This window comes from Amaranthus tricolor, chromosome 10, assembly GCF_026212465.1.
Source record: "Amaranthus tricolor cultivar Red isolate AtriRed21 chromosome 10, ASM2621246v1, whole genome shotgun sequence".
Classification (NCBI taxonomy): Eukaryota; Viridiplantae; Streptophyta; class Magnoliopsida; order Caryophyllales; family Amaranthaceae; genus Amaranthus; species Amaranthus tricolor.
Genome location: NC_080056.1, coordinates 11,227,995 through 11,245,925, shown reverse-complemented (window position 1 = coordinate 11,245,925; position 17,931 = coordinate 11,227,995). Strand labels below are relative to the sequence as shown.

Here is a 17,931-nt window from a genome sequence, read left to right as displayed (position 1 = left end):
GTCGTTTAATACAAACGGCAAGAACATGAGAACAAGGTAAGTGATATATAGAGGGTTTATTACAAGTGCATTTCATCTCTCTCATATCTACACTTTGTATTTTACCATCCTTGGCGGATCCTCTATTACCACGTCCAGTCTTAACTTGGAAAATGCCTCGTCTGTAGTCAAATGCGACGATCTCATGGTAGTTTTCCTTATCGGTGTTACGGGTTATATTCCTAGTGGCGTGTGAAGTGTATTTATTTCCCCCAATTAGCCACGCGTTCGCATTCTCGCGTCTTTTAACAAAGTAATCTTCTTGCGTCATTACTCTCACTATTAACATCATCCCAAGGCTCATTTGTATCTTTTAAGTTAAAAATATCATCATTTGATACTTGAAATTGAATTTGATTGGGTTCATTAGAAGGACATGAGGAAGATGGCATAAAGGGATTTTGGGTTTCTTGGGTAGGAAAGGGCGTATGAGAAGGAGCAGAAGAAGTTATATTCATGAATGCATTTGTCTCCACAACATTGATATCTTCATTCCCTAGGGGCACCTCTTCTACATATAACTCTAAAGAAGGACTAACAAATACTCCCACATTGTATCTATAGCCTCCTCATCCTCAACCAGAAAAGCTAACAAATCTCCACTCAGATTGTACTTAAAACTTATATTAACAGTACTTCTTGTAGTGTCAATGTCGATCTTAGAGCATATAAAATGTTTAAATTCATTCAAATCCATGTATGAGTTGCATGCAAACAGTTTACGTCTTCCCCCAACGTACTTAACATTGTTACTAGTTGATCGAATTGAACCATTTCAAAAGCATACAACAGTCACACGAAATGAATCCATTTCTACAACAATACATACAAAATCATCATCATCATACATGACATACATTTTAAAATCAAGACCAAATAAAAAAATTAAATTAAAAACGTACCTCAATAAGCTGTAGATGAACAAGAATTAGTAAATTGGAAGTTTAAAAACCTACATTCATGTGAAAGTTCATTAAAATCAAGTAAACCCTAATTTTTCGAATATCGAAAAAAACACAAAAAATTAGTACCTTACGTCAATGTAGGAAGATAAAATAACTAATTACTGGTACAAACTTGAAATTTGATGAGTTTAGTTGAAGGATTGAAGTTGATTTTAATGGTGCAAGGAGAAAGAGAGCTCGTAAGTGTCGAAATGGCAAAGAGAAGGCGTGAACTGAAATGAGGAGGAAGCAAGCTGGAAAAATTAAAAACCCATAAGTCGCTGTTACTAACAGCAACTTATGGGTTTTTAATTTTTTTTCCCTCTTTCGCTGTTAGTAACAATGATTTTACCCGAGGCTAGGCTTGGATGTACGGAAGCTTATTTTGGGAAATAAGTTTTCCCGAAGCTTATTTTGGGAATTAAGTTGTTAAATAACCTTATTTTTTTCAAATTTTCGTTTGAGTCAACTTAACATTTCACGGGTTTTTAAAAACTTTATTACGAACTTTAACAAAAAATAATTCGCTGGTCTTGGACGAGACCGTCTCAATATGAGACGAATAGCTCAATCAGTTCAATTATAATAGTTTTTCTAATATACATTTAGTACTTGATCTATTTGAGGTTATAATTGATATATTTAAGGTTAAAATTGATTTTTTTTTAAAGTTATAATTGATCATAATTAATCACTGTAATGTCTGAATCGATCATTCTTAGATCAAAATTTAAATTTTGTATAACAAAGAAGCATTAAACTCTTGGTCATTTCCAAGAGCACTTATTGAATCTATTGGCAAACATAATTCGAAATCGAAACTTCCTATACCTTCACATCCTGGGCAAGCAAACATTACACCTACAACTTTGTTTTCAAGTCTATTATGAATGAAAACTATTGAGGAAAGAGCAATATCACTATTATTGATTGATGATTAAAAAGTACGATGATTAACTCTTATGTTCCATCAAAACCATCATGTATGCATTGAATAAGAGTAATTGTATTGTGCAATGTTTTATCACTATTATTGATAGTTTTATTGACCATTCATTTATTATTTTAAAATCATCCATTGAATGATAGAATAATACCATTTTATTAAACTTCGTTCTGAATCATGAAAACAGAACCATATTTAGGTAAAAATTGATCAGTTTAATGTCAAAATTGATGACTTAAAGGTCCAAATTCAATTTTTTTTTTATTTTAAATGATCTGTTTAAGTTTTACTTTACGTGAAATCGATAACTTTAAGGTCAAAGTTGATAAATACCCAAGAAATGAAAAAAAAACGAGTGAAAGTGTGTGATGTTATTACACGCGTGAATTGGACCGGCCCAAATTGACAGTCTCATTATGAGACCGTCTCATCCAATTTTTTGTGAAAAATCATACTCCTTATTGACATAAGAATAGGATTACAATATACATCTACAAATTATGAGGGAACCACAATAAAAAGGTTTTCACGTGTACAAATCAACTCGTTAGCTTAATGGGCAATAAAATTTTTTCAAGGCTAAAATATTAATCTTAACCTTAACCTAGCCCATTTAATATTGAAATTAGATTTGATCGAATTATTTATTGGGTCAAAAATCACAAACCAAACTTCAGATATTTTGAAATAGGTTTAGGTGAAATTGACATGTTAGATCTGATTTTGTCAGGCCTAAATATACCGCTTTTAAGTTTTGAAGAGAGAATATAAACTCAAGATACAAAAATTGACTAAAAATACAGTAGCCTCAACTAAATATTGATTAGAAGCCGAAAAAAGTGAAAGTTAGCAAAATGTGTCAAAACGATTGAATTCAAGTTAAAATCGTGTAAGATCTTACATTTTAGTTATTGGGTAGAGTTAGTTGTAATTTACGAGTTAAATTTTCCAGGTTATAATTCACTGATTTTCGATCCAATTTCGTTTCTGGACGAATAAATAATTAGGAACAAATTCATACACTAATGAAAGAATTTCGCAGCATCCCAAAAGTTCTAACACTGTTAATTTAGGAAAGAATGACAAAGTATACTGTCTTAAGCTACACCAAGCTTTTTTTTGGCAATTAAGATGGCACAAATAAAGCAACCCACACGAACTAGAAGAAATCAAAAGCAAACAAAGTTTTACTCGACCAAAGACTTATGGTTTACATTGGGTGTTACAATAAATAAAATTAAAATAAAAAATTTAACCAAAAATAAAAGGATGATAATTATAAGATAATAAAGTTAGATTCTGTTCTGTATACAAACTATAAAACTCAAGCTATCATCCAAATTCCGAACTTACGAGTCCCTGAAGATAAAAGAATCGATGACAGAACAAGGATGTACACTTTCGTTTATTAGTTACTATTATACAAAATGATCTTCCCTTTCTAATCACATTTCAATATCGTCAAGATCAGGTAGAGGGAAGCGAAGAATTGCAGCGATGCCGGTGAGTTGTGCCAATTCTGCATCCATATACATAGTAAGATACAAGTATAGGCATTCATCCGAAAAGGTTGATGACTACATCAATATAGCGGATCATAAATAACCATTACCATCCGTCAATAAATCGCAAACAATAATCCACTACACAGTAGTGTCAAAGAAGCCGCCTAAGCCTAGAGGCGTATGGCTAAGGTATAGAAGAGCTACATAGGAATTATAAGTGCAATGACTAACGATTAAAAGTTGAGAGCCCGTGAGGGTGTTATTCGATTTTTACACAAACACAAAGGCAATTGCAGCAATGATATGGCTTTTCCCAAGGCAAGATATTTGGGTACCCTTTTAAAAACGTTCACACTCCACTTTAAATGGTTGTATACTTGTAGTCTTGTATGTATGGATTCTATATTACATGATTCAAATTTCATGAAGATCTTCTAAAAGTTGGTCACAATAAACCGGTTTTAGATGTTCAGAATAATAACTATCTTTCTAGGGGCTTAAAGAACATCTCACTTTCTGTCTTCCATTTATTTATACCGTCACATTCAATTTGCTGGACTCAAACTAACAGGCATCTCATCAATAACAAGAATATATAGGAAGTAGCTCTGCATTAATGAATGAATGTACTTACGCTCCCCTGACACATGCATCGATGAGAATATATGAGTGTTTCCCCCAGAAGCTTTTACTGAGTCGACAAAGTTCACATATTTTTTCCGTGATGAAACATCAGCGCTCCTGAAAACAAGATCAAACAACGATAGAAAATTTTAATCAACTTGAAATAGATCAACAATGTATAAATAAATCACTTCAAAGATGTGACTGAGGTAAATAGCATGACATTAAGTCATTAACAGTGTATTAAATTAGTTATCAAGAAAAGACATATGGTTGCACCCCCTTCTCTCTCCCCTCCTATTTTCTTGTTTCAACTAGATATAAAGCCTGCGACACAATTCATTCACAACAAACAAACTAATACAGGAGGCTATGTGAACCGAGAGCCACTAGCTCTCAAAATCCACCTCTCATCATCCACCAGATAATGAGATCTTCAGCTCAAACTGTTTGACTTCTACGATGACATCTAGCCGGGTATTGTATAATCCTACTGCAAACCATTCTGTGGCAGGTTTAAATTATAGGGGTGTTTGGTTTGTAAAATTTTAATGCAAGAAACGGAATGAATAATGCATTACCGTTACTAAGCGTTTGGTTGGACATCCAAGATAACCTAATCCATTTCTCAGGGGTAATGGTTTCCTTCCATTTGTTACCTCCCATAAACATCCTGTAACAAAAATCATTACCCTCCTCCATCAACAAATTATACAGATTTGCTATTACTCAATGTCTACATGCCATTTTTCTTATTTCCTTCTCCTTTTCTCTCTCCTATTTTACTCAATATTACTTACTATTTTTTCTCTTAATTTTTCTCAATATAACATTTATTATTAATTCATACATTTTGTATTTAAAAGTAATTGCAAGAATTAGAATAGTTTATAAAAAAAAAACAAATAAGATGAATAATGAGAAAAAAAAACTTCAAATAATATAACAATGAAAGAAGTAAATTCCTTTTAAAATAATAGGTCAAGGAAGATAGGCTTTTAAAGGTCATTTTGAACAAATTAAAAAAAAAACTGTAATTAAGGCCAACTAATTATAATTTAAATTTTATATATTGCAATTTCATAGCTTCCACTATTAGAGAGCGTATAATTTCACTTCTTAAATATTGCTATCGATTTCATTGTATCATCACATTTCCAGAGCAATTAAAAATTAAACCAAACAACAAGTAAGGGAAATGTAAACAAGTGTTTCCTTACATTGTTATACCAAACAATAAATAACTACAACTCTTACTCTTACCCTTACCCCTTTATATCGATTCCCTTTCTATTACATTTTATATTCCTATACCAAACACCCCCTAAATGTGATCAAATTAAAGATTTTCCTACAGCATCAAAAGGGTGCAAGGAAAAATTCATAAGTTAATGTGTTCTAAAAAGAATGTTATGTCATATGATATAATAAGCAAAAACGTATCCTTGCAGCATGTAAAATAAAACACAAGAATCTCTTTTGGTGTTCTTAGTGTTTTACTGAATTAATTAAAAAACTCCAAAGGAGCATTGATGGAACATAATAACAACAGATCTATTTTTTAGACTTGTGTTAAGGAAGGGACCTGAATAATTCATCTGTGATAAGTAGAGTCTGAATAGCCATTCGCTCATGGGCGACCTCTACATGCTTGGGACCATAGCATGCACGAGCTGGATCCTGCACAGTAATTCCAAGGCTCAAAAATAGTTCAATATTGAGCAGGAACAAAAAAAAAAGGTAAATAAAGCAGGAAAAAGCAATAAAAACATCTAGTATTGCTACGATTTTCGGAAATCACTCATATTACTCAACTCTAAAGGTCAAGGTCCTCAATGCAGAATGCCACTACAATAATACTAAAGTAATACAAATTATGCCATCAATTATGTTTAAACCCTAGTACTTCATATAAATTTACAGTCAAATATTTCATTAAATGTCCTCTTATTCTCTTACACCCAGACATTCACTCCAAAGACACACATTTTAGGCAAATTGCATTCATACTTAAGGTCATCATTGTACACACCATGAAAAGAAACAAAGACGATGGACGACATTGGAGCCTACTTCAAGTGTAGACTGCTCCAGAAACAATAGCAAAAGCATGAAAACATAGGTCTACTTCACAATAGAAAAATGTTTCTGAATATCATGTCATGAATTACGATTGAAGTCTAATGACTAGTAGGCATAAATAGTTAACGCACACCGATTTGTTTACTAGTGAATTAATGAGATAATTAAGTTATTTAAGTAATAAAAGAGGTTACTTTATAAAATAAGAGATTACTCTGATGATAGCAATAAAAGAGGTTACTTAAGCAATTTAAATGGTTAGTAATCGGGGTTACTCTAATAAGAGTAACTGTGAAAGGGATAAAGGGATGACAATAAATAGGGGTCATTTTATGAGAAAATGGGGTCGCTTCAGCATTGGTGCACAATAAATGAATTGAACTCAAGTCATTTTGAGAATGTTATAAACAAAATTTCAATTATATATCTTAAGATTAGAAACTGACATTTGATAGCATGCTGAAGAATTCTTCAAGGGCCCGAACCTGTATCAAATCAGAGGAGACATGTTCATCATTTAATGTTTTAAGATCTACTGTAGAAGCACGTTTAGCATGTTTTAGAACATACTTCGTTCATATCTTAATACTCGCACCACTTTTCCTTAAATTGTGAGGGCTTTTAAGCAGAAGTGCAAGTTGTAAGATAAGGAGGAAGTAAAAATAAAATATTTGAATTTTGTTAACCTCTTGGGCTGCTTTTGTATCCTTTATCATATTCATCACATTGGGTGCATCTAAAACCTCCTTCAAACTATGCCTGTTTAAACAAAATAGCAACAGATTAAGAAATGTCAAATCAAACACTTCATGCATCAAAAAAGCTTCTTCTTAACAAGGGAAAAGAGACTTTAAAGTTTAAAGTTTAAACTTTGGCACGGACAGCACCAAACATACAAGAAAAGGGTTAATATAAAAGTTGATCACAAGGTAGCATATGAAGTTATTTTTTCCCATACTTGTATCCTGATATAGCAACATATTCAGCAATATATAGAAAGAAACAAAACAAACTACAATCCATACTTGTATCCTGAAGTAGTATGCACAAGAAGTATGCGTGACTTGTTTTCAATAATCGATCTCAGCTGTCTCCTTTCAGCTTCAAGCAACAAATGACGATGAAACTGATCCTATAATTAAATAATAGAGCCCTGATTTATTCAGCCGACATGCTATAGAAACATTATTAATAATTCTTAGACGACTCAAAAACTGTACATTAACTATGAAATCCCTTCTAATTTCCAAAATACTTCTACGGAGGATTGTATTCGCTTTTTTTTTTTAAAAAAAGTTGTATTTGTAATTAAAATATCACATTTTGAAATAAATCACACCATAAAAGGTCTTGATAAAACTAGTGAAAATCATTTAAGGATAGAGCACACTTAAAAAACAGAGCCATTATCTGTCAGCATGATTCAAACACTCAAAAAAAAAACTTTTATGGCATTCTAGCTGTAAAATGTTTGTTAAGGTCACAACTCACCTAGCTAATCCCTTATTTGCTATGGCTAGGGGTGTTCATAACCGGATACTCGGCATTTCGGGTACCCAATTAGTCGGGTATCTATTTTAACGGCCCGTGTCCCGATCCGATTAATCCGGGTACCCAGTTATCGGGTACCCACATAATCGGGTCAGGACATCGAGTACCATTTTTTTGTAACAAACTTTATAAGAATAAAAGGAAAAAATAAACACTTGTTTGCTCCACCATTACAGGTATGAAGATGCATCTGTGCATATTTGAGTACTTCTCCCCTACAATTTCTTTCCTTTTCTCCGGTAAAAGAAAATTTAGAATACTTATAGTTAATGGTAAAGATAGAAAGTGGGGCGCTTGAATGAAGTTACCGACTTTTTGTTCTTTCTTATTGCTTATTAAGAGTAGTTATTAGTTATTACTTAGTCTTAATACTAAGGCAACCGCAACTCATACAACAAAATACTTTTTAATAAAATTTTTTCTATAATGAGTCGACAGGTTCTCTGTTTAATTTATTTTGTGACACATGACTAGATCTGGTTAAGGCAGGTCGAGTACCCAACTCGTAACATATTACTTTTTTGAAAATTGAACCGCCAATTAAGAATCGGGTCGGCGGGTCAGCGGATCGGGTTTTTTTGAACACCCTTAGCTATGGCTTATGACCTATATTTGGCTCTCAACTATTATTCTCATAGCAACTAAAAATTTAAAAATATTTAGTAAACAGTATTTAGTATATAAATCAATAAAAAAATTTTAAAAAACATTTAGTGATTTTATTCTGAGAAACCACTAAACCCAGGATACTACTCAAATACAACTTTAGTTAAAACTCATTCTCATGCAAACCCTAAATCGAAACCTTTTTTTAGTTGATGTGAACAAATACAACAATAAAATAAATGAAAAAATACATAAAGTGTTCACTTAAGTTTAAGGTTAAAAAAATTAACCTTAGTAAATCCCGGGCTTGCAATGACAGCACATCGAACAATCTTGAAATCAATATGTTTCAAGAAAGCCTATGAAACAAGAATACAATAATAATTCACCACAAACGAAAACAATTGAAAAGACTACTTAGTCATTATCAACATGCTTAAAAATGATTAACTTAACAAACCTGTAGAACGTTCTCAAAAAACTTATTTAAGGCCTGTGGAAAAAGATAAGTGAAAATTAGTAATTTTTTACATCCACAACTTTAGGACTGTATTCAATTGCAATAATATATTGGATTCTTAAAAATGTTTTTGTATGCTTACAGATTCATATCCAGCAATAGCTGGCCCATGTTTCCGAGGAATAGAGGCTTCAATCCGAGAACGTGTGAGGGTTACACTGTCAAAAACAAAGTAATAGTTGAAAAATACCAATACATGAGCCATTAGATTATTAGTTGCAAATAGAATCAAGATAAATTCAGAAAGAATAGTACTGCTCTGAGTGTCGTTAGTGGGTACAGAATTGCCAACTAATTCATCCAAAACTAATTTGCAAAAGTGCATATATGCAGAAACAATATGGAAACTTTTTCCTTGTTACAATGATGAGCTAAAAGAGCTTTAAGCCTTTAAACAACTAATCGTATGTCTCCTTGAGCAAGCATCAATAACAAATATTGTTTTGACAATTTATAGTTTTATTTTGGGAAGAATAAGACAAAATATTTGAAATATGTGGATGAGGATTGATTGGGAGTAGGGTAGTTTCAACAATAGAAAATATATCGAAGTTGGTAGAACAAACTAAAAAGAAAATTGTTGCAAACTCAAGGGGATAAAGCTTATATATGAGCAGTTTAAGAAAACACCGACAAAAAATAAAGGACAATGTCTACTATAACTTACATGGCAGTTTAAGAAAAATGAAAATATGATTATATTGATTGACTTTAGTTGGAAATACAAAAATAAAGGGCAGGTTTTAGACTTTTGAGATTTCCCCTTTATTTATGGAGTTCTTATTTTTCCTTTTCTTCATCTAATCTCTACCATGAGAGTTAAGAATCCATTACAAAACCACTCACACTCTCTCTACCTTAATTTGTGAAGTTCCTCATTTCCCCTTTTCTTCGTCTACGCTACAGCTTTCCGTACATGCCACATTCTTACTGATTTCTAAGCAATTCCCACCACACCCTGGCAGATGGTATTCTGGTACATCACATCTATCTTATATATTGTAACCAATACAAATGCAAGTACTGGGTGCTTTCTCACCAAGATGTGGTTAGAGCCTCAAAGGTAAAGGGAGAAACTCTTGGTCACGCTTCCTATTAGGGATAAGGTAGGAAATCCCATATGATGTAGCTTAAATACAAAGGAACACATTGCAAGGTTAAGGAAAAATAATCAGCTAAAATGGGGATCTACCATATAACTAATTCTCTACTGACAACCAAAAGTCTGTATCTTGCCATTTCATTTTTTGTGCTACCATTTGGCGATGTAGAAAGTTATGACAATATCTCCATTTCCGTAAGACAATATGGAATTATCTTGGCCTGGCATACTTTTAATACTAAAATAATCCAAAATTACAAGAAAGAAACATACCTTTTACCAACCAAAAGTATATTAGCTAGTCCCTCTTGCATTAATAACACAGCTAAATCGGCACTAGCAGCAGGATCTGAGTGCAATAAATACAAGAATGATATCATCATTAACCAAAATTATCTTCTATATTAAGTGGTAAGAATAAAGAACACCAAAAACTTCCCCAACTAGTATTGTCAACTCCCAATATTGCTAGAATGAAATGGTTGACCATATAAAAAAGGGGATATATTATAGGAACGGAGGAGTATAAACACATTATTCATCAACAATCATAATATTCATTAAAAACATGTTTATACTGCTTCCATCCGTAAAATATTGCCCCAACTTTTACAACCCTAAAAAGAATGCCCCATTCTGTTTTAGCAACGCGGTCTAACCATTTTATTCTTATTTTCAACTACATATGGCCCCACCAAATTACTCATTCATCAACCCCACACAACAACCAAAGTCTTTATAGTTGAACCACTAGGTTAGGGAGATGTTTTGGGACAATGCTCTTCTAAAACCATATCAAATATTCCTGTCAGATAAGTAAATACTAATAATAACCATATGCAAGCGTGTAAAGCTGAGGTTACTCAGTAATAAATTCAACCACAATATAAAACCAAAAAGAAGTTAAACACAATCATCAGTGTACACTTATGTGCCAATTATTTAGCTGGGAAAGTGTTGATGAATATTTAAATATGATAAAAAATTTACAATTATAATGTTATGCAATCTGCACCTTGGATGCTTAGATTATTATACGAAAAACACTCCATACGAGGAAAACATGCATTATTGCATTGCAAATCTTGTACATAACTTCAAGCTAGATCTTCCTTAATGGAAAGATTAATATTATAAACACATATTCTAATACTAGCCTAAGGATTTGTTTCATACACAGATTGTGCAATTTGAAAGGGATACATTTAATGTAGAAACATAGAAAATGAATAGTATTAATGCTTGAAACATTAAGCTGAAAGACTATTTCAGAAAAGGAAAAAAACTAATAATGTTGACTCATAATAATGGAAGCATGTGATTTAATAGCAAAAGAAGGAACCACTAAATTATTTTTGAAATCATACCAGATGCTTGATGGAGCATATCCAAGGCCAAGGAGTCCCATATGGCCTACAAAAAATTAAGCATGTATAGTATGAGTAGGTTAGTGAAAAGGAAGATTCAAAGATACAACGATTGAGTCAAGATAATACAACGATTGAGTCAAGATAATACACCATATATAGATCTACAAACATCCTAATGTGCTCTAGGACTGATCAAAACCATCTAATGATCTCAATAACCAATTCGAAATTCTAATTCGGATCGGAAATCTGAATCGAAAATTCGGATATCAAATTTTTGAAATCCGAATATCCGACATTTTGAAAATAGTCGAATATCTGAAATTGTTTTTGGTAGTCGAATATCGGATATCCACATACTACAAGTAATTCGGACATCCAATAATCATAAGAAAAAAAATATTTTGTAAAAAAATCATTTTGACTAAATTCGGATTTCAGATTTCAGATATCTGATATTTCAGATATCTGATTAGAATTTTTAAATCAATCCTAATTGATATCGGATATTTAGGACATCGAATCTGAATATTTTCAAATATCGAATTCGGATAACGGATACAATATATCGCAGTCGATTATTGGATATCCGATCCAACTGCATTCACCCCAAATGTGCTCCCTAAAAAAAATGCGTAAATCCACCAAACAAGTTTCTGTTTTTAAAAGCACATAGGTGTTTAAGTGCCACATTCATAACAAAATCAAATCTCCTATTTGAGAAGATAAACGAGCAGAAGCAACATTTTCCAGAAGATGTTTTCTTTTCAACTCAATGGGTCAGGTTTTATTAAGAATTTTATAAGTAGAAATAATTTAAAGAAGAATTTTTTTGTGTAGCTTCATTCGAAGCAAGGAGTATCATTCAAAACACATGAAGAAATATAAATCAAATGCAAGTTGAATCATACCTTTCTGAGCACAAAAGGGCGATGAAGCTCAAGTTCCAATGTATGAAATGCACCGATCTTCAAAACCAAGGAAAATTAACTAGTAAACTTACTAAAAAGATTAGAACTAAAACATTATTCAATGCAGATGTTACAAGTACCTTCACATGGTCATTTTCCAAAGTGTTTTTGCCACGTAAACGTAACATAGAGCCTTCTTTATCATAATCCACAGACTGTAAACTTAAAGTCAAAGTCAGGGATACTCTAAACCACATTTCAAAATAACAAAATAAAGAACTCCAACTCCTACTAGCTCATCTTACTATAAAATCTCATGGTGCAAAAACAAGATGGTACATCGTATTAACAAAGTCTAAAGGTTTTCAAACCATCAAATCGATGCCACATGCACCGTAAAGGTATAAAAACCATGTTTTTGGTTGGTTCAAGAGATATATTGTGCTTTTGAACCAAGATTTGTCAATAATGCATTATTGCAATTGCACAATTACACAATTTCCGCAATTGCCAACAAAACTCATTTTTCCCTGTGTTATGTTCTAAGACAGTAACAGACAAAACCATTGAAGCACAACACTAAAACTATGCCCCATGCCACGTTTCAAACCCTCCATACCAAAACAATGCAAAAACGCAATTTGAAACATTTAATAAGTGTTTCTCGTTTTTCACATGTACCAAGATAGAAAAACGAGTCTTTGTTTCCTAATATGGCTATATTATGTTCTACGTTTCTGATATAAGATTAATGATTAGTGTTATAATTATATTTCCTACTTATGTTACAATGTATTTGGACAACATCATGGCCTTGTCTTAACTCCTATTGGATCATATTTCAATTTTTAAGTTTCTGAATCACTAAATTAATAATTTTCATATCAAATAAATATTGTTTGTAATTGTAACATTGGACCAAACACTGCCCCATTTACCCCAAAACACAAGAGCTATAAGTCTTAACTTCTATCTTTCTTTACCATGCTATCTTAAAACCAGAAATAATATCAATAGATGCAAAATTTTGATTACCTCTACTATGATTTCAAGCCGAAGCTTCACTCGCTCTGCATCCCTTCTGCCAGAAGCCTCTCTCAATACTTTCCTGTAAAATCAAACAACTTACTTAGAGGAGCTTATCATTGAGCAATAAAAACATTGTTTTGTTTTTGTAGCAGTGCAAAGCTCCTTAAAGGTAGGTGACAAGTCTTGCGCAAGGATTCAGGCTTTGTAACACATTCAATTGGTAAGACATAACTCACTTAAAAACTATTTACAAGGCTCTGTTCTCTATTCATCTAAGATGAGCACTACCATTGGATTTGTCCCACACTACTCTCTTTAAAATATAGCCAAATAGACGCATTGGACAGACAAACACAGCCTCACTAACATATCAACACTTTATTCATGATTATATCATTCACTAGCTATCTAGAGGAGTTTAGCACTCATTTCATATGTTTTACATATACTTCACTTGCCTTGGACATGGAACCTTAGATATTCTTTTGTTTCTCAATTAAGGTTTGCATGATTTCTAGGAACCCTTTTGGGATTCATGAAACAATGCTCGTGTAAAAGTGATCTGAAGTGATGATTAAGGGATAATAGATAACATTTAAATTTTCAAGAAGTATCCTAGAGGATTTGAAAGCACATAAATGGAAAAGGACATCCATGAAATACTGATCCACGGTACAATTAATCATGCACTAAAAATTGTTACCAAAGCAAAGCAAGGTAAAAAACAAAAGGTAACCTTGCGTGAGCGCCATGTCTAACTTTGAGATATTAGAAGAAAAATTGGTCGCAAAGCTAAACTTTTAAAGTATTTGGCTAAAAGGACACCCCACTTCACCCAAATTTAAGAGGGTTGTAAATTTGTTTTGAAAATCAGTTTCTTGGTAAAGAACAATGACAACGCTGAGTTTCTTGAATTTCTTTATGGTTCCTTAATTACTTTATGCATCAAAATTCATAATTCTTAATCTTGGATTATAGAAGACCAAATCAAAACAAGTTCTAGTTTCAAGTTTATTTTTATTCGGGTATTTTGAATATATAATATTTCACTATGACTATCTTTATTAAAGACATTGTGGCAAGCCACAGTGAAAATCCTTTTGTTTATTGGTTGATAAACTAATTGTAGTAGATTGTCTCATACAAACATTTTACTAGGCCTCGTAAATTTCAACAATTAAATTTCACTTGGAACCAAAGGCGCTTGTGGCTCAATGGATAGAGCATCTACATGTTGAGCAGAAGGTTGGGATTCGACCCCTACTGGGCGCAGGTTTCAACTGGGGGTTTTCTTGACTACATGCATCCTCTTCACTCACTCCTTGAGGGGAACGGGGATGGCTTGTCCGCATCTTTCAAGAAAAAAATACTCCCCACCTGGACCCTACCTTGTGCAAAATACTTGGAGTGTCCTTTACCTTTACCTTCTAAATTTCACTTTGACTCATATAATCCTGTGGATGCGCTATGGGAGTCAAAATTACCCTCACATAGGCAATCCAACAAAGTTTCCCATCAATTATGGCATTAGGCAATAGTCATTCAATTAATGGTGGCATATTTAATTATAATTAGCCAAAATACTCCTAATGTCCTAATAGTTCTAACATTATCTCAATTTAAAAAAAATTAAAGATAGCGCTGCCCTTTGTAAAAATTGTATCACCCCTACCCTTCTACATTTAGTCATTTATCATTTAACTATATTGATATGCTGAGAACCAATCACAACCTAGTTGGCAGTGAAGAGACTCCATATAAACTACAAAATCTGATACTAAAATCTCAGGCATTCATCGCATCCTCTTGCACATAGAATTTCATTACCCAAATTTCATTAAATAGCTCGCAATTACGCTCCCACTTATGTGAAGAATGGAAGACGTAAGTATGTAACTTTACAACTTTAGTACCTTACGCTTGCAATAACAAAGAGGTTGATATGCAACTGTCACATTATCTTCTAATAAATATATTACTATTCATTGAAAAACAATTTTTGTTCTCAAAGTCAATTTTATTAAGCGTCAAACTGGATCAACATGGCTGTATATGATGATCAATCCTCTAGGCATATAGCTAATATGAATCAATCAAATTAACAAGCTCTATCTCAAACCAAAACACTGGTTAGTTCTTAAGTTCGAAAACATGTTCATTTTCATTGACAATTAACAACATTCAAGCAAGTATATAGTTGGTATTAAATAGTGAAAATAATAATAAAAGTTAGTTTATTAGCGGTTAGAAAACTCTTGACAAAATTAACACTCATGGCAATTCATTCCAATGCAACCAAATAGATCAATATAAGAGAACAGAGAATCATAACCACTGGAAACTTGATAGGGACATGGAGGCCAACCTCTGGACAAGTTTAGTACTCATGACAATTCATCCAATGCAAAATCATTTCAAAATGCATATTAGGTGGTAATGGAAAATCGTAAAAAAAAAAAATTACGATCAAAATTTTATTACCATTATCAAAGTTCTATCACCATTTGGAATGACATGGATTCACATTACAAATTACTCTCATTGACAACATTTACTCATTTAGTACCAAATCGGGTGTTAATAAGAAGCACACTAGTTAGAGTAGGTGATAAAGAAACCTGACAGTGACGGCAAGAACAGAATCACCTACAGCAATCAAATTGTAAGCCATCCACAAGTCATCGGCTTCTTCTGGAATCATCTGTAAACCAAAATCGAATTCAAAATCCTTGAATTACGAAATTCATAAAAACTAACTACTTTGATTACCTTGACACTGCCAGGGCCACCACGAACGAAATCTCTGCGGACGATCTTCATTGTAATAATATTAGTAATGTGTTCTGTTGACGGAGTTGAAGCAGAAAAATGTTTAGAACTATGATAATGGTAATAAAAATCCACAAGAGTATATATTCTCATATAAAATTATTAGGTTATTGATAATCACGAAGAAAACACAAAATTATCAGTCACAATAAAATATAATTACGTACATCAAAATGTTTTAAATCAAGATTGATAAAGGCAAATTCAAATTGACAGAACATAATGACACTTAATATTCGTAATTGAATGCTAACCCATAATTTAAATTACCTTATCTTCAACCGAAATTTCTCCTTTTAATTAGGGTTTTGAGTATATGATTGACTTCATCTAAACTGAAAAAAACCTAAAATCCACAACAGCATATATATTCTCATGTAAAATTAGATAGAGAAATATTAAGAACAAGATTATGCAAGTCGCTATTGCATATTCGAACAAGCTAAAATACTAAATACTAAAAAGTCTTAAAATTTTCAAGTTGCATTAAATAATAGTTCGACAAAAATCTATTAGTTACAGATGTTTTAATAAAAATCAATTAATTTATGACTATATGATAAATTTGCTCTCTTAAAAAAATTCTCTTGCAAATTTAAAACTATCTTTGTTAATAAAAAAAGAATATTTCATAGTTGAATATATTTCTCATTGATTTTGAGCAAAGAGTGTATGGGCCCTATGGGGAATCAAATTTCGATTTATAGGCTCGTTTTTTTTTTTCAAGACAGCCGTTTAGGGCTCAATTTGTAAGATACATTAAAGATTTTTGCATTAAAAGATATTAAAAGAAATACAAAATGTATTGCATGTGATTTGATAGGCGCGTTGAAACAGTGAAGTATTTTTAGAAAATTAAGGTGTGCTTTATTTAGTGATTATTAAGATCCATAAACACTTTATCGGTAGTCAAAGTGTAGCTTATTATCGTCGATCCAAACTTTATCACAAAAGCTAGTAGACATCACTCTTAGCTAGATGATGGGAAATTTCATTACATTCACTAAAATAAAAGGAAAATTATAAACCATCAAAAACATAAGAATTAGATAGATTATTTTTGACAATAACTAGAATATTGTTGTGCGACAGTGAAAGCAATAATAAAAAAATTAAAGAAACAACAGAAATTCAATGCAAACAATAAAGAAAATCACACCGAGAAATTTATGTGGTTCACTATCAATGAGATATTTACATCCACGGAGCACTGAAAAGACAAATTTCACTATAAACTGGAAGATTACAAGATGAATCTTAGATTAACTCTCTAATGGCAGCTATCCTTTCTCACTTGTGTATATTGCATCCCTTAATCCTAATTACAAGAGGAGTTTGTATAGCAATCCTCTAATAAGAAGAAATTAGGTTAAATAAAATACAAAGCCCGACTAAAAAAAGAAAGATCGTCAGCCATCGTGACATGAGAATAAAGTAGAGTTGGCTTCCTCTTGGGTCCAAGGAATGCCAACTCCGCGTTTAGCCGTCTTCCAGAAAAAGTTGAGTTGGCTCGTTTGTCCACTGGAACACTCTAAAACCTATTCATCTTCTCTCATATTTAGACTCTTGTCCAAGTCACAAAATACCAACAAATATGAAATTTGGAGGGAACTCATTTTTGAGGAGCACCAATAACACACAAAATAGCCAAAGCCTTAACCAACCTCGCACAGTCAAAATGATCCAAAGACCAAGCTCCAACCATAATAACTTCACCCTTCCAGTTTCCAACTACCAGAGTAAGTGATAGCCATGGGGCGAATTACCCGAAAATAAACCGCTAAAGAACCGTACCAAAACCAAAACCGTCTGCAACAGGCTTTGAACTGGTCCGAACCACAAACTCTTAAGGTTATAAAAAAAAATTGACGAA

General features: G+C 32.5%; 1 protein-coding gene across 1 annotated transcript; it reads right to left on the bottom strand.

Annotated features, from left to right (window-relative positions):
* Positions 1-3,098: 3,098 nt before the first annotated feature.
* On the bottom strand, positions 3,099-16,668 carry LOC130825785 (protein PELOTA 1). Its single transcript, XM_057691193.1, has 17 exons — positions 16,329-16,668; positions 15,999-16,072; positions 15,848-15,930; positions 13,236-13,308; positions 12,341-12,415; positions 12,201-12,257; positions 11,287-11,332; positions 10,193-10,268; positions 8,900-8,975; positions 8,758-8,790; positions 8,588-8,656; positions 7,166-7,272; positions 6,827-6,899; positions 6,587-6,625; positions 5,644-5,738; positions 4,069-4,175; positions 3,099-3,448 (listed from the first exon to the last, which is right to left on the bottom strand). Exons 2-17 carry the CDS (start codon positions 16,047-16,049, stop codon positions 3,375-3,377), a joined length of 1,134 nt encoding a protein of 377 aa, XP_057547176.1. The 5' UTR covers positions 16,050-16,072; positions 16,329-16,668; the 3' UTR covers positions 3,099-3,374.
* Positions 16,669-17,931: the final 1,263 nt, after the last annotated feature.